The sequence below is a fragment of the Amblyomma americanum genome, chromosome 10 (assembly GCF_052857255.1).
Source record: "Amblyomma americanum isolate KBUSLIRL-KWMA chromosome 10, ASM5285725v1, whole genome shotgun sequence".
Taxonomy (NCBI): Eukaryota; Metazoa; Arthropoda; class Arachnida; order Ixodida; family Ixodidae; genus Amblyomma; species Amblyomma americanum.
Window position 1 is genome coordinate 17,760,776 of NC_135506.1, and position 26,368 is coordinate 17,787,143.

The 26,368-nt window shown below is 45.5% G+C and overlaps 2 protein-coding genes and 1 long non-coding RNA gene across 3 annotated transcripts in view; 2 read left to right on the forward strand and 1 right to left on the reverse strand.

Moving 5' to 3' along the window:
• The first annotated feature begins 540 nt into the window (after nucleotides 1-540).
• Nucleotides 541-1,164, forward strand: LSm7 (U6 snRNA-associated Sm-like protein LSm7). The gene has a single exon (XM_077640853.1). The coding sequence runs from the start codon at nucleotides 708-710 to the stop codon at nucleotides 1,029-1,031; it is 324 nt and encodes a 107-aa protein (XP_077496979.1). The 5' UTR covers nucleotides 541-707; the 3' UTR covers nucleotides 1,032-1,164.
• A 3,247-nt stretch (nucleotides 1,165-4,411) lies between these two features.
• The window catches only part of BicD (Microtubule-associated protein Bicaudal D), a 32,332-nt gene continuing 10,375 nt past the window's right edge, over nucleotides 4,412-26,368 (reverse strand). Inside the window, exons 5-11 of the mRNA XM_077640385.1 lie at nucleotides 20,450-20,557; nucleotides 18,973-19,073; nucleotides 17,262-17,438; nucleotides 16,208-16,393; nucleotides 14,250-14,348; nucleotides 10,207-10,342; nucleotides 4,412-8,023 (exon numbers count right to left, since the gene is read on the reverse strand). Of these exons, the coding sequence (XP_077496511.1) occupies nucleotides 7,209-8,023; nucleotides 10,207-10,342; nucleotides 14,250-14,348; nucleotides 16,208-16,393; nucleotides 17,262-17,438; nucleotides 18,973-19,073; nucleotides 20,450-20,557 (1,622 nt within the window). The 3' untranslated portion in view covers nucleotides 4,412-7,208. The remainder of the gene's footprint in view (nucleotides 8,024-10,206; nucleotides 10,343-14,249; nucleotides 14,349-16,207; nucleotides 16,394-17,261; nucleotides 17,439-18,972; nucleotides 19,074-20,449; nucleotides 20,558-26,368) is intronic.
• Nucleotides 22,047-23,162, forward strand: LOC144107394 (uncharacterized). The gene is made up of 3 exons (XR_013309270.1): nucleotides 22,047-22,155; nucleotides 22,387-22,435; nucleotides 23,035-23,162. It is a non-coding gene; the product is annotated as an uncharacterized LOC144107394 (long non-coding RNA).

Sequence of the window (26,368 nt, forward strand, 5' to 3'; positions counted from 1 at the left end):
TGCTCAAAATTGCGCTTACATACCTTAGACTTGCGAGACGGTTGTTCTTGCAGCACAATAACTGCTCCTACCTTTCAGACTGACTGTCGTCGTGAGGCGGTGTGAAAAAGTGATGATCGGCTGCATCATTTCTGTTGCCACTTGTCCAGCCGCAAAGCAGGATGACATGTAACACTCGCTTGAAGTCATCAAGTGCACAAATGTCACCGCAAAGTTTTCACAGTCACTTCGAGCACCATCCACACAAAAACCAGCTTGAAAGTCCGACTATCGTTGCTGCTGCAGCGAACGAAACTTCCGCGCCGGCAGACGATGCAGTCACATGTCTGAAGCCGGCTGTCGATGAAATAGCGAAGCAAGGCCTTGATTTTTCAAATTAATGGTCCCATACTTCAAAAGATACTACTGCTAAAAATTAACATTCTGTAAAGGTTGAAGTCAACGTTCTTAAACAAGGTTATTTTCGCTAAGGCTCAATTTTGGTCGCGGGAACTAGTGGCGCTGTGGTCGAGCAGTTCCGTTTTCTGCACTGACTGCACGTAGCGCCTCTTGCGGCAAGGAACGCCGTTACATCCCAAACATCGCCGCCAACGTAAGGTTTGCGTTTTGGGCGCGCAAGTGACGCTGAGGCAACGTGTTGTCGGTAATTTGCAACTTCACGCTTTCGTGACTAATAGAACTGACGCAGGCGCAAACCGTTCGCCAAGATGTCCGGCGCAAACACTGGCGAGAAGGAGAAGAAGCGGAAAGAGAGCATAGTCGACCTTTCTAAGTACTTGGACAAAGCCATTCGCGTCAAGTTCCAGGGTGGTCGGGAGGCCACCGGCATCCTCAAGGGATACGACCCGCTGCTGAACCTGGTCATCGATAATGCCACGGAGTTCCTACGAGACCCCGACGACCCTTACAAGCTCACGGACGACACGAGGACTCTGGGACTTGTCGTGTGTCGTGGTACGGCAGTCGTAGTGATCTGCCCTGTGGACGGCATGGAATCCATACCCAACCCGTTCGTCCAGCACGAAGGCTAGCCGGACATCTTTCATGCTGAGTGTACATTTCCAGTTTGTTTTCATTGGATGTGATTCCTTTGTTTTGTTTATTTGCGCGTTGTTGCGTCTGTGTGTGAATAAATAATCGCACGCCAGCCGCTGCTCACGACCAGTCGCATGGTGTTTTGGCGTTTCTATGGCCTCCTGGCTACGCCATACCTGTTTTGGCGTTCTAAATACTATGGCGCATTCTGTGCAATACTTTATTGCTGCTGAGCATGCTTCGCTTGCATTCGCGGTTCAAAGTAGCCGACGTATCGCTACAGCGAACGGTAGGACGCTCCGGAGTCGGGCTTCGATTGGGCTGTTAAGCGCGCCAGGTGGCGGTGGTGCATCTGGCGGGATGACAAGGAAGACCTGCAGAAGTTGTTAGACATATGTAGTACAGAGGGAGATAGATTAGGCTTCAAGTATAGTAAGGAAAAATCTGCAGTCATGACATTTAATGAAGAGGTTGTTAGACATATGCAGTACAGAGGGAGATAGATTAGGCTTCAAGTATAGTAAGGAAAAATCTGCAGTCATGACATTTAATGAAGAGGGCGGCGAGCATAGAATACAGGAGTTCGTGCTAAAAGTAGTGAATGAGTACAAGTACCTTGGGGTGTGGATAAATAACAGTGTTGAGTATCTGACAGAGCATGAAAAATATGTAATGAATAAAGCTAGTAGGAATGCAGCTGTCATGAAAAATAGGGCACTGTGGAATTACAATAGGTATGAGGTGGTAAGAGGAATCTGGAAAGGGGTGATGGTCCCTAGCCTGACCTTCGGGAATGCGGGCCTGTGTATGAGGCCAGATGTTCAAGCAAGGCTGGAAATTAGGCAACGGGGAGTAGGGAGGTTAGCTTTGGGAGCACATGGCAATACACCAAATCAGGGGGTACAGGGTGATATGGGATGGGCATCTTTCGAGAGCAGAGAGGCTAGCAGTAAGATAGCATTTGAGGAACGATTGAGAAGGATGGAGGAAAAGCGGTGGGCTAGGAAAGTTTTCAGATACCTGTATATAAAGAATGTTGACACGAAATGGAGAAAGCGAATTAGAAAATTGACAAGCAAATATCTGGACAGCAGTAAGGGGGCAAGTCAGCAATTATCGGTTAAGAAAAAGGTTAAAGGAACAGAGAGAGCTTTGTGGAAAACAGGGATGCTGACGAAATCGGCACTAGAAACATACCGGACCTTTAAACAGGAAATTGTCAAAGAAAATATCTATGATAATTGTAGGGGAAGTTCTTTGTTGTTTGAGGCCAGGACTGGAGTTTTGCGGACTAAGACATATAGAGTCAGGTACCAGGAGATAGACACTTTGTGCATTGCGTGCGGAGAGGAGGAGGAAACAGCTGAACACTTGATACTTTTCTGTAAAGGGCTTCACCCTACAGTGGAAGGCAGCGGGGCTGACTTACCCAAGGCATTGGGGTTTAGGGATAGTGAAGGGAAAGTGGATTTTAAGAGGTTAGAAGTAACCAAGCGAAGGTTATCTGATTGGTGGCTAAAAGCAAGACAGGAGTAAAATTTCACAAGACATGGCTAGGTGGCTTGAGCCACCGCCCGATGTAAAGGGTTCAGCCGTATCCATCCATCCATGTAGGGACTTTTTGAAGGTGTAATGAAAGCGGCGCGACGAACGAGGGCAAAAGTAGAACACGCAATACAGGACCATTGCCTGTGTTCTACCTTTGTCCTCGTTCGTAGTGCCGTTTTCATTACATCTTCAAGCATGAAGCAACTATCCCAAGCAAGAGTTTTACTAGGGACTTTAGCGGGCAGTAAACATGCATATGAGGCATTTTTCTACTTTGCAGAGTCATTCTTTTGCAACAGGTGTATGAATATATACTTCGCTAACTATTGCACACAGTCATGAGCAGAAAGTGTAAATGCAGAATACCATTTTGTTCACATTTCAGTCAGTAGTACATGCAGAAGCACGGACAGTCTACTCGGGCGAAAGGGAAGTGGCGCTGTTGTGAAGCACACAGCATAGTGGGTTACAGTATGAATTGCCGAGAAGCTTTTGGAAAGGAGCAATGGTGCGAGGGCTTACCTTGGAGAATGCAGTTTTGTACCTAAGGTTGTAACTACAAGCAGGACTGGAAATAATAGTGTGCTCAAGAGGCTAGCATTACGTGCTCACAGCAAAACCACAAATGAGGCAGTGCAGGACGTGGGCTAGATATCGTCTGAAGCCCAAAAAATGCAGTTAAATATTGCGCGAAGAATGGGTTTGGGAGATGCACGAAAACTGATGGGCAGCTAAGGTGTTTAAGTATTTGTACGGATGGAGTATTGCCTCGCAGCAGAGAAAGATAACTGGAAAAGTAACCATAAGTATGGAGGATGCCACAGCGGGGTAATGGAGAACGTTAGTTGGAGGGTCAAACATGCAAAGGGTATGAACTGGGTAACTTCACTGGGTAAACATGCACTGGGTAAATTCAATTGAAAAAAGCCGACAATGAACCTGTATGTTGCGGGGAAAAAGAAATGAATCACTTTAAAATTCAAAAAGCAGTGCCTTGTTTGAAATGGGATCAGGGCGCTTTGAATTATAGCTACAAAAGGATATATGCCGAAAAGGATGATTCATGTAGCATGTATTAAAAAGTCAGAAAATACAATTGCACATATTTGTTCAAATGAGGTATTTACCCAAGCGTCGATGCCACTAGGTCACCTTCTTTGAAGCACTAGGGTTCATGAATAATGAAATTAATGTGTTTCTGTGGTAGAGGTCAGTAAAAAAAACTGGTTTGGTGGCTTAAAACCAGAGCAGTGACAAGGATACATATTTAGAAGTCAAATTCAGTACAGCATAAAGGTTATCGGAATTCGTATTCGAAAAAGGGCGAATTCCATGACGCACTTAGTAAGGTGAAGAACATGTTTTAAAACGAATAATCTTCAGCCTGGTAGCGCCTGCCACTGGCTCGATTCTAAGAGGACACTCCCGCCATGCATTCACTGCGCAACTTTGCTCACCTGCTTCTGTATCTCATCACTTCGCAAGAAAATTAGCATCCCTTACCTTTCTAACTCAAAGGGAAAATTTATTTTAGCCGCCGCAGTGGCTCAATGGTTATGGTGCTTAGCTGCTGACCCGAAAGACACCAGTCATATACCAGCCGTGGCGGTCGAATTTCGATGCAAGCGAAATTCTAGAGGCCCGTGTGCTGTGTGATGTCAGTGAAAGAACCCCAGGTGGTCGAAATTTGTACAGCCCTTCACTACTATGTCCCTCATAGCCCGAGTCGCTTTGGGACATTAAACTCCCATAAACCTAACTACACCAAAATTTATTTTGTTGGCAAACAACCTACAGGCTGCACCATGTGGCTGAATGTCACTGCACAACAAGCACCTCATAGTCTTTATTTTGCGCAAAACAAACACACCACTCCAAAGCAAGCAACTTCTCAAGAGTTCAAGAAACGTGACGCAAAACATACGATTGGACGAAACTTGTACATTGGCCCTGCAAAAACAGCAGGACGGCATGTTTCAGACGGTCCTTCGAAGTTCCCAACAAGAAAATACAGCACAAGAAAGGAGCACTGCTCACGACGTGTCCTTGAAATAAAACACCACAGATTCTCGGGAAGCAGTACTTTACAACAAGTAGCGCTGCCATTCTACAAACATACACCTGCACATTCAAGCCTCGAAGGGAAAAGACGAGTTGTACAAACGCAGAAATGGGGGGGATACGGGAAGGCACAGTCAGTTAGGCACTTCAATAATTTCACCGCACAGCACATTCACACAGTCACCTCCATTGGCATTAATCAGATCGACTCGTCTTGGCTAAAATGTCAAAAACTCAGTGGAGCACACTATGCAGTGAGAACGGACGAAAAATATGTGCACTTTACAAAAAATTTCGCCACCTATTAAGCACTGGAACAAAAGCTGCCATCTCAAAAAATCACTCACGAAAACTGCGCGCATTTTCATTCCTCCTAGGTCTAATAGCGTGGCACAGATTATAAAAAGCAGCTTACGACAGACCAACAGGTACAGCTTACTTGAATCAATAAATCTCAGTGTTTTACAAGGCTTTTTAAATAAAGCACATTCTGTATGGTGACACAGAGCAGCTCATCAGAGGCAACACATACCTGATTGCCAATGAAACAAAAATGTTTGGCCTGACATAGGTCTTCGACGCTTCACAGCTCGTCAAATTTGTAAAATTGGCCTTAAAAACAGAGGCACTAAAGGTAACAAAATATAAATTAAATAAAATGCTTCATGCTAGCATGGCAACAACTGCACTTTTTTCTGTAGATTCTAGATGGCACAGCTAGGCGCCAATGCTAGTGCAAGTACACAGGAAAACAACTGCACACAAACTACATAAATTAACTGCAAGCAAACTCCTGTACAGTGATCTGTAGCACAAAGGCTATATAATGCTGGTAAGTCGTCACAAAGGAAGTGTTAAGGTGAACGGCATAAAACAAACAACTGCCGGCTGAGCCTATTACAAAGAGCGGCACGACAGACTCGCCGACAACCAAAACGGGAAGCAACCTATCCAAAAAGTAAGCCACAACAAATTGCTCATTGCGAAACACATCAACTTGCATATATGCATTGTGTATATATAATATATATATATAATATAAAACTGGACGACAAGGATAGTAAAACATGCTCACCTACGTAAATAGAGAAAACGAAAATAAAATATTTCTAACTACAGTAGTAAGAGCCCTAGCTAGCGCAAACTCTCGTTAATACCACTTTGGCATCGGCTCCGCCCCGCCCGCCCCCACCCACTCCACTGTACCCTCATCAACCCCAAATGGAATGCATTCTATCTCACGATGTCCTCACAAAGGAACTAAGACAGGACATCGCTTAATTTTTTTTCCCCCAAGCATCATCCCCAACAGAGAGTCTCTGGCCACTGACACGTAAGCCGGCTTCTTTCTCTCTTCATTACATGAAAACACTCCAAGTGATGGATAGAAAATAAATAAAGCTGCCATTTTTCACAGCTACCGCATCATAGTAATCATTCACTGAAAACAGCAGGCTCCTAAAACATTGTCAATGCCATCGCAACCATCTGTCCCTTCTAGAGGTCAAAGGCAGGTGCCCATTAAGCCTCCTCAGATCGTCTGCACTCCATAGTTGCAGCTCCAGAGAAACTGGTCAGCTTGGCTGTGCTCAGATGTAAATGATCCTGTTAAGTACCGGTCCACCACATATTTCAAAAACCTTGCCCCTGAAGCAGACACACATCACGCAGTTTCCCATCAGCAGCAGATGCAGTGGCAAGAGGTACAATGTGCCCAAAATGTTGTGTTCTAGTTGCCTCGAGTGCCAGAAATTGTGCTTAAAATTGTATTTAAAAGAAACAATATAACTGACATTCTGAACACCACAGCAACATTCTCCCGATGTGTCAGTGAAAATATGAAGTCCTTTCTTGGCTTGTGGACAGTTGCCTTAAAATGTGGCAAGAAATTTGCTTGCCTTTACCCTTGCAACATTTCCTGCACCTCGAAACGGCGCAACCAACAATTATTTGTGCGCGCTACACCTCTGAGCACAGCGCCCGGTGGCTGGCAACGACAACGTGACTTTTGGACAGCATGGACAAGAAAATGTCTCCTCCTGAGCAGAACCGGCACGGCGGCTTGAGACTTCTTCCAGTGGACCACAGGTTTAAAAAGCAACGCGGTCAACCTCTGCAGTGTATACACTGGACAGACAGAGGGGGCACAAACGAGGTTCCTCGCAGGTAACTTGCCTCGCCAAAACTGCGTCTGTGCAAGTCCGCGCTGCAAATGACTGTAATGTAGTACTCTTCGATGACCTATAAGCACATCTTCAGAGCTCTGAATCAAGGAGCACCAGAAGTCGCAATGACGACGGGAAGCATTTACCGTCGTCACGACCTGTCGTTAACAAGAAGGACCATAGCACTGCCATAAGTAGCTAACATATGGCAGAAAGATCTTTTGTCGTCTTTATGGTAGCAGAGTTCTAGTGAGACACATCCACAAGCCGGGAGGTCTTCTTCTTGGGCACTGTAGCCAGAGGATGTCAGCGCAGCGGGCATGACCTGTTTGATCGTCATTGCAGCCCAGCAGCCCTGACTCTCAAGTTTACCGTCAAAGCGCAGCCACAGCTCCGCATTCAGTAGTCCCTACGCTGGTGGCTGCCGTAGCCGAAGAACGGCAGCGAAGAGTGGTGGGGACTGCCTCTCTGCTGTTGCTGCTGCTGCTGCTGTGCCGAACCACTCTGCTGAGAGGGGCCGCGGCGTGGCGTGCCCGTGTGCCTCCGCAGGTGCGACCGCTCACGGTCCATCTCCAAGTCCTCCAGCCTCTGCGTCAGCGCCAGCTTCTGATGAATGGCCATGCGCAGCAGGGAGTTGAGTGTCTTGCGCTCGTCCTCCGTGGCTGCCAGCTGGCGCTGCAGGTCATCGAGCTGCGCAACATATTCCTCGCAGCGCGCAGCGAACATGGCACGCAGCGAGGCGAACGTCGCGGCGTCTTCCTTGAGGGACTTCAGCTCATGCCTGAGCTTGGTCATTGTTTCACTCACAACCGCCTTCTCGGTTTCGTACTTGGACTTGAGGTTAGTGAGTGCCACCTCCGCGGTGCGCTTGTTGGCCTTAAGCACAGCGCGTAGCGTGGCGATCTGCTCCCGTTTCGTGGACAGCAGTGACTTGAGCTTGATGACCTGCTCCTGGAGCTCTTCCTCTTCCGCAGTTCCGGCAATGCCATCGCCGATGGGTGGTGCGCGGTTGCGGCCCATCTCCATGGTCGTCTCGACAGCGACGCGCAGGTGGCGCACTTGATCGCGGAGCGTCTCGCCCAGTGTTGCACACTGCGACGGGTCAACAGCATTTTCTCGAAGAAGTGCCTGGCGGAACAGCTCAGTCTTGAGCTTCTCGATCGGAGAGCTATCAGTCGGGGCTTTGTCTGAAGAGGGGGCATCCTCAGTGGTTGCTGCACAAAACGGAAACGTCAGAGATACAGTAAGCCTAAGTTAACTAAACCTCGCATATCTCAAAATGTTATTGGTTGAGCATAAATTTTTGCCACGCAACAGGCTTGTCACTGCTTATCTTGAAAGGTTTCTGTGACGAAATTCAGGTATCTCAAAATATGGCCTGCGAGAGCTAGAAAGAAAAGATATCAGCCAGCAGTTTGCACAGCCTGCAGGTCACACCTCAAACTATGCTGGGAACCAGTGAACAAGAGCACATCATGTGGCTCTGTACTGTTTTGTACTTGGCACAATTCCGGTGCGCACAGCTGGCACCACCAGGTGCTTTGTAAAATGCAGCCCGGACTATGCTGCAGAAGTTGACAGGTGGCTGCTGGGACCACAAACTTATGAAGCTGTCTGCAATGGACGGAGTTTTAGAAATAAGAGGGCCAAACTTTGAAGGCCCCAAAGCGTGCTGCATGCAACTGCGCTCTTTGCAACATAAGAGCAACAGATCTCTGCAATTACGGCCATCTGCAAAGAGCTCGGGGCCAGTGATTCACACTTTTCAGACAAAAGCCTGAGCTCTGAAGATGAATATGATGAGAAATGAGTACTCTGCATACTCTGGGAAGCAAATTTATCTAAATCACTGCAACCTTACACACAGTGCCACCATCTATGTTATAGCTCGAAAAATCTTTCAGCAGTTCCACTGGACAAAAGGTTTGCAAAGCAGAACCTCAATATGTCAACAAGAAGCCAAAGCTTAAAAAAAAAAAACACAGCAAAGGCGGCATGCTCTAAAGGAGTATTTAGAAATGATGTCAGGTAAACAACGATTAAGTTTCTCTGCTTAGCATACCACATGGCCTAGGCTACCCCAGTATGCACGATCCCGTCAAGCACCAAATGCACAAAGCAGCCGCACAGATCTGCACAGACTGGGGATGCCTTGAGTTTAAAAATAGGCAAGTTGTTGTTTTTCCGTTGAAAGTAGAAACAAGTAAACAGAGGTCAGAGGATCGGTGAAAGAGAATCAGACATTGGATCTCCCAGACCGAGGTAGAAATTGCCATTATAGAAAAGAAAACAATGTAAGGCGCCAATAGTTATTGGCAAGGTGAACACTGTCAACACCCTCATCTAAAGAGAAAGTAAAGGAGAATACATCTGCAAGCCCTCGTGTTTAGCACCGGGCAGCTTCATGCATTTCAAGTCTGCACACACCATCACGGAAGAGATACCGTATAAATGCATGTAAGGGCAGCACCCGTGTATGGGCCGCACCCTGTTTTCCAGAAGGAAATATTAGCAAAAAATAATATCCCTGTAAGGGCTGCACCCAAGCTTTCCACACGACCCACGCGGGAATAGCCTTCGAAATGCGCGCCATGGCCTCCTCGATCAGTTCCGGCTGCTAGCAACTGTGCGCTTGATCGCGGAGGCAACGCATGTGCACAGGAGTTTCCAGGTGCCGCCCACGGATGGCGCCAGAGGCCGCAGCTCATGATCATTGTCAACTTTTTCCTCTGCTGCGAGCTCCTGCTATCCATATCGGCATCAGTATCACCAGCTCCAGCATTTTGTGGCTGTCAAAGGCATGAGAGTTGTGGTTCATCGTAGTTGTGGCTTTTGCGTGCTGCCGCAGAGTGTTGCAGTTTTAGTAGTTTTAACACGATGGGCAAGCACCTTAACTGCTACACAGCTGGGAGTTTGCTGTCGAACGTGGCAAGCGTGCGGTGGGCAGGAAATTTGACGTGGCCGAGAAGTGCGTCCGACGATGGTGCAACCAAAAGGATGCATTGAGGAACACAAGCTGCAAAAACGCGCTTTCCGAGGCAAGCCGTGCAAGTTTGCCGAACTGGAAGAAGAGCTGCTCTGCTAAGTGATGGAAGCGCGGTACTATGGCTATGCTTTGACAACGGACGTGCTGCGCGACTTTTTGTGGGATGAGCGTGCACCGGAGCACAGCACCATCTCGGAGTCGGAATGCACCGCGAGTGGCGATTCAACGTAGAATAAATGCCGCTGACTTTCTGATTGGAGTGTTTCTACTTAAAAAAAAGAATTCTTTTCGCAAATCGCGTGTATGGGCCGCACCTCGAAAATTGGCCCGAAAACATTGAAAAAAAGGTGCAGCCCTTACACTCGTTTATACGATAAGTTGGCATCTTTCAAAGTGCCTATCTCAACTCACCTTGGCCTTCACCGTCTTCAGTAGGTCGAGAACCTTTGGCATGGTCAAGTACAACACGGCTTGGGGTCTCTCCGTTCACCGTACACACATGGTGGTACAGCTGCGCCAGGTCATCCGAAACTGCCAACAGCTCCTCCTGAAATGGAAAAAAAAAATGAAGTAAACTGCACCATTTTTACACAAAATTTAGCAACCGGTGAGTTAATGACACCCTGGCTGAAATTAAGAAAAGGAAATGGACATGGGCAGAGCACGTGCAGAGAAAACCAATGGTCCTGTAGGGTAATCAAGTCGACTCAACGAGAAGGCAAATGGAGCAGGAGGTGGCAGAGAGTCGGGTGACGTCAGAAAATGCGAGGAGACAAGGTGCCTGCAGGCTGCAGTTGGCACAGAACCAGGTTAAATGGGGATAAATGGGAAAGGCCTTTGTCCTGCGGTAGGCGTAATTTGAATGATGGTGATTACACTTGGAACAGCACAACAACGAGCATTCCGTCCGAGTTTTTAAAACCTCAAATGAATAACAGACAGATCAGACAAAAACTTACAGCACATAAAATGCAGTCACAAATGTTCCAGTCGAATTTCACTGCAGCGGTAGATCTAAGCATGATGATCACAAAGTATGTATTGACGTCATGCATGACTACAAGCATCATGGAATGCTGAACAGGAAAATTCCTTCTAACACGAACTGTCTTTAGCAAAAGTTGGCTGCTAATGTAGTGATTTGAACAAATAATTATACTACAACAGAACCCCGCTGTTGCGTTCCCAGGTGCACCGGTTTCCCGGCTGCTACATTCTCGTGAGCCAGTCCCATCCATGCTCCAGTAGAAACCGATGCCATACAGACTCAGCTGTTATGTCGCAACTGCGGCAGTGTTCCCGCGAGCTAAGTCACGAATGTCATCTCGCGATAAACTGTGCTGTCATTTTGACAGCCTGAGTTTAAGCACATGCGGAACAGCTATGGCAGACCCGGCCAAAGCAACACTTGGTCGCCCCTGTGCTCGGTGGTTTCTGGAGCGTTGCACACACACAGATGCCACCGAGAATACTTATGTACGAATTCCGTGAATCTTGAATCCTGTAGTACCTGCTGGTGCAGTTCCCATCACCAGTGCAGCACAAGCGCAAATGATCGAAAGCACGAAAATGCAGCTCAAGCAGCGCTGTACGAGATAACAGTTTCAGGGGTTGGCTCCGAGGCATGTTTCCGTCATCTGTGTTTGCCTTGCTGCCTGTGGCTTAAAGACACAAATTCTAGGTTCCAGTATATTTGGACTGTACAGGATTAAAGCAACTGCTGTGAAAACAGAGCAGAAGCATGCATGCGCGTCCGAACTTCACCCACTACGCACGGCCGCCCCTTTTGCTGCTGCATCCCTTCCACCAGCTGCTAAGGGAAAGGGAGAGCCATCGCAGGGCATGCGAACGATCACTTGAGCCACAAAGCATTGCAAATTCTAAAGAAACATGCTGCCCTTACTAGAAGTTTAAAAAATAAAGGCAAACTACAATGTAACACAATTTTTTCATGCGCGCTTCCTGGCTACAACATTTACCGGCTGATATCTTTCCCCCAACACTCCCCATGGACCACTGAAAAACGTAACATTAGGGTTCTACTGTAACTCGAAGGGGACCACAAAATTGTTCGAATTAAGCGAAGTTCGAATTATCGAATGGGCGCTAGAATGAGCGGTCATTGCGCCCCACTGCGCGGGCTGAATCCGAAGCAGCCACATCTTGACTCGTTATCACGAGCAAGGCACTACTACACGTTTGTAGCGGGCAATCCTGAGAATTAAATTTGTGCGGTCCTAATAGCAAATGAGACAAATTTATCGGCCAGTTATGCGCCAGAAACAAGTACTAGAATGCATTCGTGTGAGCAGCGGGCTTTAGTGCTGGAATATTTGACGCCCTTTACGCTCCAAAACATGTTTACTTACGAGGAAGGGTTGTCAAAATAAAAGTAATCAGTGGTGTGCATTTGCTTGCGTTTCTTCTGCTGAGACTCCAACAGCATCATCTGCAGATTGCCCAAGAGCTCCAGTGCAACGTCCGAGTTCTCACTGGTGGAGAAGTAGCGTGCGGCAACAACGAGCGCCGATGCTACTTCACATGCACTACATGCACTTGCCAGTGGCATAGGCCCATCGCCACAACCTGACTAATCACTGTCGGCTGTGCTCATGGCATGTGAGCCTTCTGGTGTCTGCTGACATCATGCAGCATCAATTACATCGGCATCACTCAAGGGCTCCAACGTCACCAAACTGCTGTCCACGTAGCTCGCAGCACCAGCAAAAAGCATGACGGCGGTGCCCGAACCACCATATTGCGCTGTGTACACCACATGATCATGACCCAGTGACCGTGGCACAACGAAATCCTGGAACGGCTCGCACCAAAGCATCGGCAGCGCGGGCGAGTGCTCCGGCTTGGACCGGAGCGCGGGCTCCACCAGCCTTGTGTGCTCGCCTTTTTTTCTTTTCCACTGTTTTACATCTCTAGTAAATCTGCAGCGCGTTGTACTTGCTATGGGTCAACTTCTGTCTACGAGCAGCAGTGTCAGCCAGGGGCTCCTAGTTCGAATTAACTGTAGCGGATGCCGACTTGTTCGAATTTTCTGGACTTTTCCCCCATTGAGATACACAAAGCCGTGCCGGGACCCAGGCGTCAGTTCGAACTAACCAAGTTCAAACTAACGAGCTTTTACTGTATATATATATAACTCGCGTTCTCCTGATACCGAAGGAGATACCGAAACATTCAATGAAAAGTTTCCCACCCAATGTGAGACAGTCTAATACCCCTGCCGCATGGCAAATTTAATTGCCCACTCATCGAATGCCATTTGTTCCACTTAATGTAATTTCTTTCTGCGCGCTGCTACACGGCCAAAACTAATGCTATTTGTAAATGATGGCAACTGCGATGGAGAGAAAATGCAGCATACAAAAATTTTGATATATGCTTCAATACGTTGCCAAAGGTCTTGCTTTGCGAACGAAAACAGATTTTAGAATCTTAATCCTCATTTCAACGTGTTGATCACTGCTATCCACCACGAGTCCAAGCCAAGCCAAAAATCAGCCAGCGGTGACAAGCAAATGGTGGACGTCAGTTTGTGCAATGGACTCACGGCAGCAGGAAGCGATTGCTGCAATTTTATGCTTGCAAGCACAAAGCCGCAGCAGGCTGGCCCAGTACAGAAGCAGATTAAGGTAGCATAAAAGACCGAACAAGTTTGCATGCACAACTGCTGCAACAGCAGGCATAGCCAGCATACCGGCAACACAACGTGCCTGCGGCACTGTCAACAAACGGCTGGCTACGGCTGGCTACAAGCATTGGCACGGGCCAGGCTATATAAAAACATGGCTGCTCGTCCATAAGGGTTGGCTGGTAGCGAGTGTGTCAGTTTTATTTTTCCAATGCTATTTGGCATTTTTATATAAATAAATGAATGACCACACAATTATACGGACACAGAAATATTATAACGCTTGTGACGCTTTTGTGATTTATTGTAATGGTATATTCTCGCCAAGTTCCTGGTGTCGAGGTAATACATTAGTTTTCTCGTGTGGCAGCAAACTAATGTCATTTTGAACAAATGTCATTTGATAGGAATGACATTAAATTTTCCGTGTGGCATGGGTATAAGGCTGAGTTCAACAAAATACATTTAGAAAAAACAACTGCTAATAACAACAGCAATAAGAATATTAGTAACAATACAGATATGAAACAAAACAATGGGCCAAGACTAATATCAGTCGTTTATCTTCATGCTATGTTTATGATGAGCTGGTCTTGTTTCCAGCCTAATTAATGCACTTTTAGTGCCAAACTTGAAAAGTGAATCAGAGTTCACCCGTTTCTTGTGAGCAGTATGCAACCTCCCATGTGCTAAACACTGTATATTGCACCCCCCCCCCCCCCCCCCTTTCCCCCTCACACCACAAGTGTAGCAACAAAACCTAAGAACACAAGACAGAAAAGAGTAAAAGTGGACACAGAAAACTGACCTGTGTGGCTCCAAGTCTGGTTCGCGTTTCGTCTGTGAATTCACTGACAACGCTAAGGTCTTCCTTGATCTCTGCCATAAGTTGCTCGTAATCTTGAACCTGCCAAACAAACACATACAGACATTTGCCAGACAATCCATTTGGTCTGCACATAAATTGTTCACCTTCTCAATTTCATTATAAAGAAGCTCATATGCACCACAGAAACAACAAAATCATGCACCTGGATGCCACATTTACAGCGGCATAAACCAATCCCGTTTCTGATTTGACATCTTTTACATTGCATGCAGCTACAGCTCAGACCATTATAATGTAACCGGTCGTAATGCGGGACCACATTATATGCAGCTTTTTGCGACAGCCACTTCGCTTCCCACAGAGTTCAATGTGTTTGTGTACCACCACTCAATACGCGGCAGCGCGTAACCGAAGACCGCATATAGTGCGTTTTCTCAAAAGCTTGGTGGCCCGCGTATCGGCGGGGGCCCGTGGGTACCAGAGGGCGCGAGGAAAGTGCTTCCCAGACTGCGCAAGAAGTGGGCAACAGGCGGGGCAGGGGAGCGTTGTCAGCGTAGTTCAACACAATGGTGAAGGCAGAAGGGGATAAAAAAAATAGAAATAGCAAAACAGGGGTTTTTCCTCTCACTCTCCAAAGGGCCTCTGTTGGGCACACTGATTGGACAAAACTTGAAAGCACGTGACGGCACGGCCAGACGAGCATGCTAGTGGCGACCTCAGCGAGGGCATGGCATGACGCTGCAAGTGCTGTTCGTACTACGCGCGCGTGCGGCAGCGTCTTGTCACGCCTGAGCCCATGAGCGAGAGATGTGTCGTCACGTGTAGCGAGAGGTTGACAACGTAGGCAAGTCAGCTGACAACATGAGCAAGTCTACCAGTCTCGGCTGTCTTCAGTTCAGATGGCGTCTGCTCCTCCGAAAGTCAGGAAACGGCAAGCTCTCGAAACCAAGCAGAGCATTGTGAGGGACGTCGAGAGCGATTTGAAAAAGACTACGGTGGCAAAAAAGTATGGTGTCGCCGACGCTACTGTGTCCGCCATTTCGAAGAACAGCGACAAATTGCGGAAACAGCTGCAGGAAGACTGTGCGTCGCTTGCAAGAAAGCGGATTGGTGCGTCCAAGTACGAAGATGTCGTCGCTTTGTTTGAACGATTTCGCGAGGTCCGGGCCCAGAGCGTTCCTGTGAGTGCCTCGATATTGTAAGCCAAGGCCAGGTGCCTTGCAAACATTTTGGGGCATGATGGTTTCAGCCCACTGAACGGCTGTATTCAGCGTTTCAAGAACTGGCACGAGATAAGCTCGTCGTCGTCGTTGCCAACCCCAACAGCGTTGTGTGTGATGTAGCCGCCACAGATGAAGGCATCGTGGCAGCAGTACGCGATTCAGCCTCTATCCGAGGATGAGCCCGACGAAGTGAGTGAAAGTGCAGCAGAAGTTTCGTGCAAAGACGCACTCGACTGTTGCAACAAACTGCCTCTACTGCACTCAGAGAAACCTCAGTGAGCAAGCGCTCAAGTGCTTCACTGTTTTTGAAGGTGAAGTCGTTAGCAACGCAGTTCAATCGTAGCGCCAGACTGAAATAATGTCGTTGCTTCATTCACAACAGCACTTCGAAAAAAAAAATCAAATAAACTTCGTTGTTGCCAGTGATTGCAGTGTTGTGCGTCTGATGCATTGTCAGGTGCACTTTGAAAGGTAGGCTGGCCATTCTGAAAACGCGAATGCATGGAAAAGCTACGTTTTGGTAACAGTGCAGTACTGCTCATAATGCGGACTTTCCCAGCTCCCGCGTTCAAATTAACGAGCTTTTACTTTACGGCAGTGTGGCAACAGTCGTCCATCTTGACAAAATAGTGAGCGCATTTTTGCACAATCATTACTAAAATGATCAAAGATGCAGTCAGCACTGAGCGTGTAAATGTCCCGACATGGTCGTACCTTGTTCTTGAGGTTAGCAATCTCGTCACGGAGCTTGCCGCTAGCAACAGAATCAGTCTCGCCATCCATGCCGTCGCCCATGCCGTCCAACTCTGCCTGGAGCTGGGCGATCTGCTGCAGGGCCTTCCGGTAGCGTTGCTCATGCTTGTCCAGCAGCTTCTGCAGTCTGCTTACATCATCCATGTCCTTGGGTGAGGAAAGCAGAGCCAAAAGTTGCAAACCAAAGTGTGACATCCGTGAACGTGGCCTTCAACACCAGCCTGCTCATTTTTTGAAGGACATTGTTCAAATTTTTTAGACCTGTTAGTAATGTTTCTAAACTTGACTGCACAAAATTTCAGCACTATACCTGAAGAATTTTCCTTTACATTAATTTTTTCTCTTGCACACTTTATGAAATACCTGCAGACTAGACAAAACGCAATAGGACTGGTTCAACATTCACTGCATTTCTGAATGCATGCTACGTGTGAGATATGAAGATTTTTTTTTTTTTTTCCTTGGCACAAAATTTTTGTTCCTATTTTTCTAATGCAGATGTTATAGACATGTCTAAACTGTAAACAAGATGTCAGATCAAAAGTCTGCAATCCATCAAAATGAAAAAGCAAGAATGTTATTGTATAGAGCGAAGTTCTGTGAGTGCAACAAAGCAAACAGGGTCAGAACAGACAAAATAGTCATAAAGAAGCCTGATGCACAAGGTGAACATCTAGTCCGAAAACTGGAACAACAAAAAATGCTGATTTTTCTAGCATTTCCCCGATATACACTGCCACCGTTGCTCACTCAAGAAAAGGGAAGGGGTGTCGCTCATCCTCCCAAAGCCCCTTAAATCCACTGTAGGCACTAGACATACTATACCAGCCCCTGTAATTGCACCCTCTATCAGCATGCCAGGAATGCCAAGAGGAGACAGAAAGCTTGAGAAGCAAAGATGGAATCCAATGAAGGGCATCTCTGAAACACACGAGCCTAGCCATCTTTTTCTGCTGGTTTGCGAGAGTGAAGCTTCACAAGGAGTCGCATTCAAGGCTGACAGCCGGGGACTCACGTTTTCGCCACACTCAGCAGCCACCTCTTCGCCGTGCAGGGCAATTAGGGCTCGGATGGGGCCGATGAGCCTTGCTATCGCCAGCCTCTGGTCCCCGCCAGGCATGGAACGCAGTTTCTCCAGCTGCTGCTGGGCATCCTCCAGGCATCCAGACAGGTGACCTTTCTCCGTCTCGAGCTGCGTTTGACAAACAATTCCACAGCTCCTTTACATCATGCAAAGTTATAGTAGTAATCCCTTTAAGAAACAGTAAAGGGAAGTACAGCTCTCAATTTCTTTCATAATATCGCGGTCGTTAAGTGTCCCAGTCGCGAGCAGATGAGCAGCAGAGGTTGTGTCACGTCAGCAGAACAGCTGGCGAGCACTCTGAGCACATGCTCGTAATCTAAACACATTTCGCCACTGTGGTCCTTCATATGATGCTAAGAACTGTCATAGTACTAAAAAAATTGGACAGCACTGCACCATCTGCACCACAACTGCCTAACCCATGTCTGGCATCTGAACACCAGCTAACATGTGAGGGGTTGAGGAAGGAGGGCATTGAAGAGAAAGTAATGATAGATGGTGTGACAAAAACTGGCAAAAAATGACACGAACGCTGGTCCACTGCAAATACAGTAGAACTGCTTTATAGTAAAGTTACTCGGACCAGAAAAAATCATTACCATATCAGCTCTCTGTGATGGCATGGCTCTGAGGATGCACTCTGATAATTGACTACTTACTAAACACAGTGTTGGTTTACAAAAGAAACACTGACCAATACCTGTGATAATTATTAATTTTCATTTACCACATCCCATATTATCACGTTTTCGATTTTCTTTACGTCTTGTGGAAGTACCACATTTGCACCAATACAATGTGGCTGTGACTAACACGAGACTTTTATTTCATGTGGAAACCAAAGTTTTGCGTGAACACGGCGTCATTTTTCGCACCCTCAACGCCGTTTAAGAGGCAGTAAAGAAACGCGCGACACAGTCGAGGCACGGCGGTACAGCTCGCGCAGTGCCACTGCGCCTCCGTTTCTTGCTGCCACTTCCCTGTACTTCACGCTTCCGTGCTGCAAATGTTCTCCCTTTTATTCCCTTCACTACTCTTCACTGCATTTTTACTGTCTCTTCTTTCTAGAACAGCAACCCGCGCCACCTTCTTTTTGCATTCATAACTAGTTTTTTTTCCATTGCGCTGCACGCTTTGCTACACGAACCCAAGGACTTCGAAAGTTGGCTCTTCCTCACAGCTTCCGAACTTGGTGATGAAGCTATCTCAAAGAGCACTGTTTTATCATCTTTGGTGTCCATTTGCCTCCGAATGTTGGCCTCGCGCATGCTGCATTGTCATCATTCCGTTGTCATCACACCTAAAAAAAAATGTACCGTCATCTACGGTTGGCGAAATGGGACCGCAATTTCACTTTACTATATCCGTGTTTAGTATACCGGGGTTCTACTGTAAATGTAAGCATGAAACAGTGAGCATGACAAGGTTTCGGTTTTATGGTGTTTCAAGGCGTGTTTTGCAAATAACTCTAAAGCATCCTTATAACAGTAGTGATTATGCACAAAGTTGATGCCCAGTTTTATGAAAACGGAAGCAGCTCACACACCACATCTGCCTGATGCATACACTCGTTTCTAACCAGAACGTAACAGTAATGATGGTGTTCAAAACTTCATAAGGTTTGCTGAACACAAACACTGACCTGCTCGAGCTGTTTCTCAAGCTTCCTGATCTCAGTGAGATGAAGCTCGCTGAAGAGGTCGCCAACAGTGGATGGTCGACACGTGCTGGCACCTTCTCCTTCTGGTCAAGCACACAGAATGGTACAAAAGTGGATAAGAAAGACTAACAGCAAATATTATACTAAAAAGCTGCCTGTAACTGACCAGTAAAGTTTTCAGTGATAACTCAAATGTACCTTAACAATACTTGACTGTGAGCGTCAAGGTTAGTTTCAAGTGATAGAGGTAAACAAAGAAAATACCCCTTGTTTTGATAACCTCAATGCAGACTTGAAGAGATACTAGCTACCAACAGACTGGAGCTCAGCTGTTCAACATACAAAAGGGGCACACTGCTAACCATAGTTAGAGGTCATCGTCATTACATAGTATGACCTTTCGCTCAAAAACTCTAAGGTTGATCAAATGAAGATCAATTCTGGTTTTGCCAAAGAACAGCCAGTAAATTTTTCGGAAATCCTGAGATGCGTCATCACTTGATACCCAAGGCAAACAGAATAATAGCTGTCATACGTAACAGCAAACTCGCATGCTTGAACACTTCTGAACTGACAACTGCTATTCTCTTTTTACAAAGAGCTGTCCTCTTCTAATGGCATTATAGCATGCCCTCTTCTAATGGCATTATCGCGACAGCTCCTGCATGTGAACCTATGTAATCACAGTCTTCATAATTAGTACAGAACACTTCTAGTAGTGCAATTAATTCTCTTGAAGTAACACGGTGGTTTGGGCTATTTGGTCGCTATTCATAATGGAGACGAGTTTCGCAGCATGAATAAAACGCACACAGAAGACAAGGAACAAACAAGACATGACTGTGCTGCACTTCCAACTGATTTATTTGAAAAAGCTCGACATTTAAATACATTCAGTCATCATGCGGTGAAACCTAATCACAATCATCCAAAAAAGCCATTTCATTCTCCGGCAATGACAGTGAAGGCGTGCTGACGCAATTGTCGCCAGCTTTCCTAATAAAAAAAGGTTTTGATAATTTCACGCTGAAGCTTGTCCTTGGTGTCACCCAGAAACTGCGCCTTCTTAAATATAGGTTTGCATTTGCACGGCCGGCAGTGTACGGCAAGATGGCCGCTGATACCATCCTTTACTAGATTGAAGTGTTCTAGCGCTCTTTCATTAGAACAACACCCTGTTTGGCCAATGCACACTTTTTTACACGTAAGAGGAATGCTATAAACGACCTTCGTTACACATTTTGTGAACTTTGTGACGTGCTTAATACTGCTTTTTCAAATAAAATCAGTTGGAAGTGCAGCACAGTCCTGTCCTGTTTGTTCCTTGTCTTCTGCGTGCGTTTTATTCATGCTGCGAAACTTGTCTCCATTATGAATTCATTCTCAGAGGACAATGTTTCTTACATGCTGTAAACCACTTTCTGTCATTCAATAAGGTCACATTGATCGCAAAACTCACTCTGCTCCATGGGCTGGTTGATGAAGTCCGCCTCAATCTGCTTGAGCACAGGTGCACCAGAGTCGCCATCCTCATCTTCAACGCGGTTGTTCTCGTCCTGACCGGCATCTGCACAATGTGCAGAGGAAAACATAGGCTTCCTTCAATATGTCTCATTAAAGCCATCAATTGGCGGAAGAAAAGAATGCCGCTTAGGTATTAAAAATGAAAAAGCAATGCATACTGCTTTCAAAAACATTGATATCCCTGTTTGACACACCATCAAGGACCATGCACATATCCAGAGAGTTTCCAGCTCGTTCTAGAGTGAGAAATTGATATGGATACATTTTGGCAAAGTTTGTGTGGTCTTTCAAAAAGTAAGCAGAGTATATACAACAATGTAACATAATATATATCACAAACAGATCACAGGTGGCACAGAAAAACTGACAATTTCATCCAAGCCTTCACACACAACTCATAGGGAACATACAATTCAGTTATTGACCTACTTATGCCAATGCAAATAGCAAATGTGTAATAAAATGTCTCAGAGCCTGCCAAATGTGACCCCGTTACAACAATGGCACTCTAACATGACTAGACTTCCTTCAATACAGTGAGGGCACCTGGCTCAGGAAGAGAAAGAGGTTCCATGCAAAAAAATTTGAAGGTATAATCAGCTAGGAATCAATATGCTGAATAATTTGTGCAGCCATCCCATCACAACAGTCAATAAGCACCAATGTATTGTTTCTTATCTTAATTCTGCAGTAGCTGCTCAACCACTCAGCTTAGCTTCAAGCACTAGGGCATGATGAATTTCACACCACTTTTTCTTGAAACCATAAAGAAACTAGCTCAAAGAGCAGAAGTCCAGTGAACCCCGTGCCAGGGTACAACTCAAGGTTACCCATTTAACAATATCCATCCACAAAAAAGCTTCCAACTATTCTGACGCTACCCTACAAAGTTCATGCAGCAACAAGGCTGCTGGCAATAAAATGTCAAAAGACACAAATTAAGTCATAAAGCCAACGTTTTCTACAATTAGTGAGCACTAATTCAAAGCTGAGCACCTGTTCACTGCAATTCCACAATCATTGAAGGGGTGAAGGAACTGCTTAGATTCAAAACTAACTCCATGTTTCAAAAACTTTATCTTGCTATTAATAGCTTTGTTTTGAAAATAGTAAGTGGCAGGCAAAGCTTGGAACTTGCTCGTACTTGAGGCGAAAAAATAATGGTAATGCAAAACTTTAACAGGCCACAGCAAAAAACATCAAAAAGCTTAATTTTTGTGAGCATACACGTAGCCTACAGTGGACAACCAGTAATGAACACTGTAGAATATAAACTTTAAATGACATAAGCCGCAACACTGATACAGCTTTTGAAATTATTTTCTGAGCAAATGAGAGGATGTGTTGCAATCCTCTAAAACTACAAACAACTTTGCACACGTGTTAATCACAATGTAAGGCTTTTCCGGAAAAGTCCCTGCAACCTTCGGCAAAATGGAAAGTGAAGGTCAGAACAGCTGATACAAGCAAGCGGAAAAAGCAGATATATACGAAGCAAGCAAGCAGCGCTTCAGAGGGAAGCCGACAATGAAGCTTGATAAGCATTCTGCGCAGTTGCTGTTGGAGGATAAGAGTAGACAGAGATAAAGCCTAGCACTGGAACGGAGAATGCTCAGATTGCCGGGACACACCGGCTCTGAGGTAAGCCCTTTTTGCTGCTGTCTTCAAGTGAAAGCCGTAGAATCCAAAACCCTGGACCCAAATTAGCTTCATGCAATCACTAGCAGAGCTTTCAGGTCTAAGGAAGCGTAGAAAAAAAAAATCTTAAAATCTACAAACTTTTATAAGCAAGAACCTGTTTGAGGAGTATGAACTACACTATTCTACTGCCACAAATAAGAGTGGCCAGCATAAATGATGCTTTCATTGCAGACTTAACAGTCCTGGCAGAGCAGCATCAAGGCCAAATATAAGACAAAAGGTAAATGTAGTTTGCCGAACATGTGAGTACGCCACCTTTCAATGACTGAAAGTAGCGGAAGTGCAATGAAATCACAGATGGTCTCCAAAATTTCTTCGTAATCTATAACAAGCACAAAACCAAGGTTGCATTACATATGCTACAAATGAACTAAAGCAGTGTTTTCCTAGCGTGGGACAGAAAATCAGTGGTTTTGTACATCTGTGGTATGTGCATTTTCTATTGGCAAGTCACATGGCTAACACTGACAGGAGAACACTGCTGTTTTCTACCACTGTTTTTCCGTAAAGAGATGATGTGACTAACATACCAGCATTCTGAAAGTTTCTTCCCAATGCTACCTTCTAGCAGGAGTGACGTGATATTTGGTCCTCCAATGAAACAGCCATTCAGTTTATCAGTGGGAATTACCAAATGGCCCTGTCTTTGAATAAATTAGAATACAAGGGCTTATGAATATGTTACAGGCCATGTTAGCTAGCTAACCACACCACACAATCCTTTTTTCCCAAGCTCGGATACAAAGCAGCAAATTGCACCCACCCCAGTGGAAATATGAGTTTGTTAAAAGTTGTTCACTCATGCACTTTCTTTTGCAGTTAGAAAAGTCAGAGGAAACGAAAAATGAAGGCAACAAAGTAGACCTATCCATGACAGCTGGCCCCTAGATAACCTACAGAAATACGACTGGCTGAACACACCCTTTATCACGAGAAAAATAAACTGGTGATAATTCTTAACGTGTTCTTTCCAAGTGCACCACTTGTCTCTCTTCTTGATTTTCCAGAGTTTCTGAACCGCTGATCAGACTAACAACGATCAAAATTAAACTTTGCTTTGTAAAACAAACAGCGGCTGCAGCAGGCACATCCAGTTGGCAACTCACCGAGAGGCTGTGCCTCTGGCAGCTAAGGAGCAATCATGACAAGAATGTGCAACGGGAAACGCTTTATTTTGCATCACATGCAAGAAAATGACAAAACATCTACCGCGTTCACTAAAAATGCTCCCCAGCAGCTTCGAGAAAGCTTTGTGCGCAACAACAAGAAACGACCAACGTAAAACAAAATGGCACTCACTAGTATAAAGGAAATGCCCTCGCCGTGTGGTCATGCTCAGACGCGCAAACGCAAACTCAAACAAATACCCTGCTTCCTGATAAAATGGCAATGCACCTTTCCATATAGGAGACAAACGGCTAAGCCTACTGTTAACAGGCTGCACAGACCTGCACTGTCTTATGTAAGGTATAAAAACATTGCAGCATGAAAGCATGATGTGCTAATCACATATACACTACACAAAGTACAGTTCTTACAAAGCTCACTAAGCAGTGACTAAAAGTCATATATGAAAGCACAGTGTGCAAGTAGGCTTGTCTAGGCCATGCAAGCGGTATACTGCAGAATCATTGCTATCATCATCATTATCCAACTCAGCTAGATACATACAGCTAGCCTGCAGAGCAAAGGCCTGTTATAATGCTCTCCAATATCACTGTGCTGTGCCAGCTGTGGTCATCCCTATCCCAGAAAACTGCCTTATCTCTTGCATGCTCCAGCAAAACAACACCTGACTGCAGCTGCTGCCTTTCAGAAACAACACTCGAGCAAGAATGCTGCTGGATCGGCACACAAGACATTAGGCAAACAGCAGCTGGGCAAGTTGGAGCTGTTCTGCTATGGAACTGAAATGCTTGGCACTTATGTTATGGATTATCTCGACACTGACTTCCCCAACACCAAGGGAACCCTGCATGATCAGCCAAAAAGCTGAAAATTGCAGTTTTTAAGTGCACACAATTTGCATACCCCTAGACAAACATACTTTGTACAAGAAAATGACCAAACATGAACTCTATATTCACGTGACAGTTGATAAAATGCTGGGGCATATCAAAACGTTAGTGCTCTGAAATGCATGACTTGGGAATTTATACAGCCAATAAAATAAAAAAATAATGACATGTTCCAGCTCTTGGAGCTATACATCACAACCTCCGGAGAGTATTTAAAAAAATACAGAACTATACATGTATATATACAAGGCATCACATACTCCAGAGGGAAACTATAAGACAAAACAAGGTAAACAATACTAACACTACAAAACAAAAATGACAGCCTTCTCAAGAAAAAAAGTAAAAAATAATGCCACAACCAAAACACCACACAGCCTGTCATTTGTGCCTTGTGAAAAACAAGGGCATATATTTATATATCACAGCTAACTGTAACAAAACAGACAAAACTCAAACCAAGACTACACAGGCTAAAACTAAAAGTAAACTCGCTAAAACGATGACATATATACATAAAATCAAACCAATGTGCTTTGATAAGATATCACACCAGCCAGCACGAGCTGAACGTATATAGTAAAACATCATACAACTACTGTAGACCCCCTTAAGACAAACTCTGTTACGCCCCATTTTATGATAACAGAAGAGTTAATACGGCTAACACAGCTTACTGTGAATGCACTACGTAAAGAAAGAAGAAAGAGAACACGAGGAGATTTATGAGAAAGCTAAGTGCATACTTCAGAAGTTTCCCTCAGGCTCGTAAGGGCAACTGATAATTACAGTTGGCTTCACGTGAGAAATGAGTTAGGCCAATTCTGTTCTCCTTAAACACCAGGGTTGAAATAAGTCTTTCCTTAAAGTAGGCGTATGTGACTTTTCGACATTGAAAGGCTAAGCCCACATATGATTGCTTGACCGCAAGGATGTTCTATTTCCCGAGCTTTTCAAAGTAGCTAAAGCAAAACTTCACCGCTTTGCTTTACAGCCACTACGAGAAGCCAACTTTTTAATGTCCTTGGGGCAAAATGCTTGTTTTGTTTGGTTTATAGGGTTCAACGTCCCAAGGTGACTTTGGCTACGAGGGACGCCGTAGTGACGGGCTCCGGAAATTTCGACCTCCAGAGGTTCTTTAACGTGCACTGACATCACACAGCACACGGGACTCTAGAATTTCGCCTCCATCGAAATTCGACCACCACGGCAGGGATCGAACCCACGTCTTTCGGATCAGCGGCCGAGCACCATAGCGTTACACTGTGCCACCGCGGCAGCCTCCAAACAGGGCAAAATGCATGGTGTGCAAGCACATAGATAGGAGTAGGAGGCCACAGATATATAGAAAGAAGGCCGTGCGGGTCTTTGAGAAAGAAAAGGCACTGAACAAGTTGAGTCAGTAGAGAAACCAAAGAAAGGCAAATGGAAGCATGACTCGGCAGCTCGAGACAAGTAGCAGCAGCACGCACGGTGGTGACAGCAGCTGCTCTTGTGTGGGAGGCTGCCTGCATTAAAATGCCAGAGGCATAGCTTCGCTCGGTTAAGACATGAGCATCTAAAGTGCTACCGCTTAAATAACATCAATATAATTACTGCTTCCATATTTTAGCGTGCCATCAGAGTTTTTAGGGGGTCTTCCAGCTGGGTTGTGCTGAACCATCTAAGACTGCGTTATAATCATAATAGTATGTCTTTTGACATTCTCGAGTTCTCTGTCTACCCCTCGCATTTATACTCTCGCAGATAAGGAAAAGTACTTTCCCATCATACTGCTGTCCCTACTGATATCCAACAATGTGGCTGCTAACACCTAATCCCACGAAAATGCTTAAATTCCCATTTCTCACAGAATCACGGGAAACTAGAGGCCTTCATCATGCTGATATTTCGGCCAGTTAGGATAAGCTGAACAAATTTTCAAATTCCTAGTATGTTTGTCTTAAAGGGAGTCTACAGCGTTACCGATTGTTGATATAGCAAGGCACAGGATTGAAAGGGGCGATGTGACATTTCTTTCGTAGTAAATTAGAGTTGTTCAAATGGCTCCTCCTGTATCAGAAACAAACAAATTCAGTGCATCCAGATTTAATTTACCCCACTGCTGTTGTCACAACTTTGTGCAGTTACATCAG

Coding starts and splice junctions, on each gene's coding strand:
- LSm7 (XM_077640853.1), top strand. CDS start 708: ATGTCCGGCGCAAACACTGGCGAGAAGGAGAAGAAGCGGAAAGAGAGC.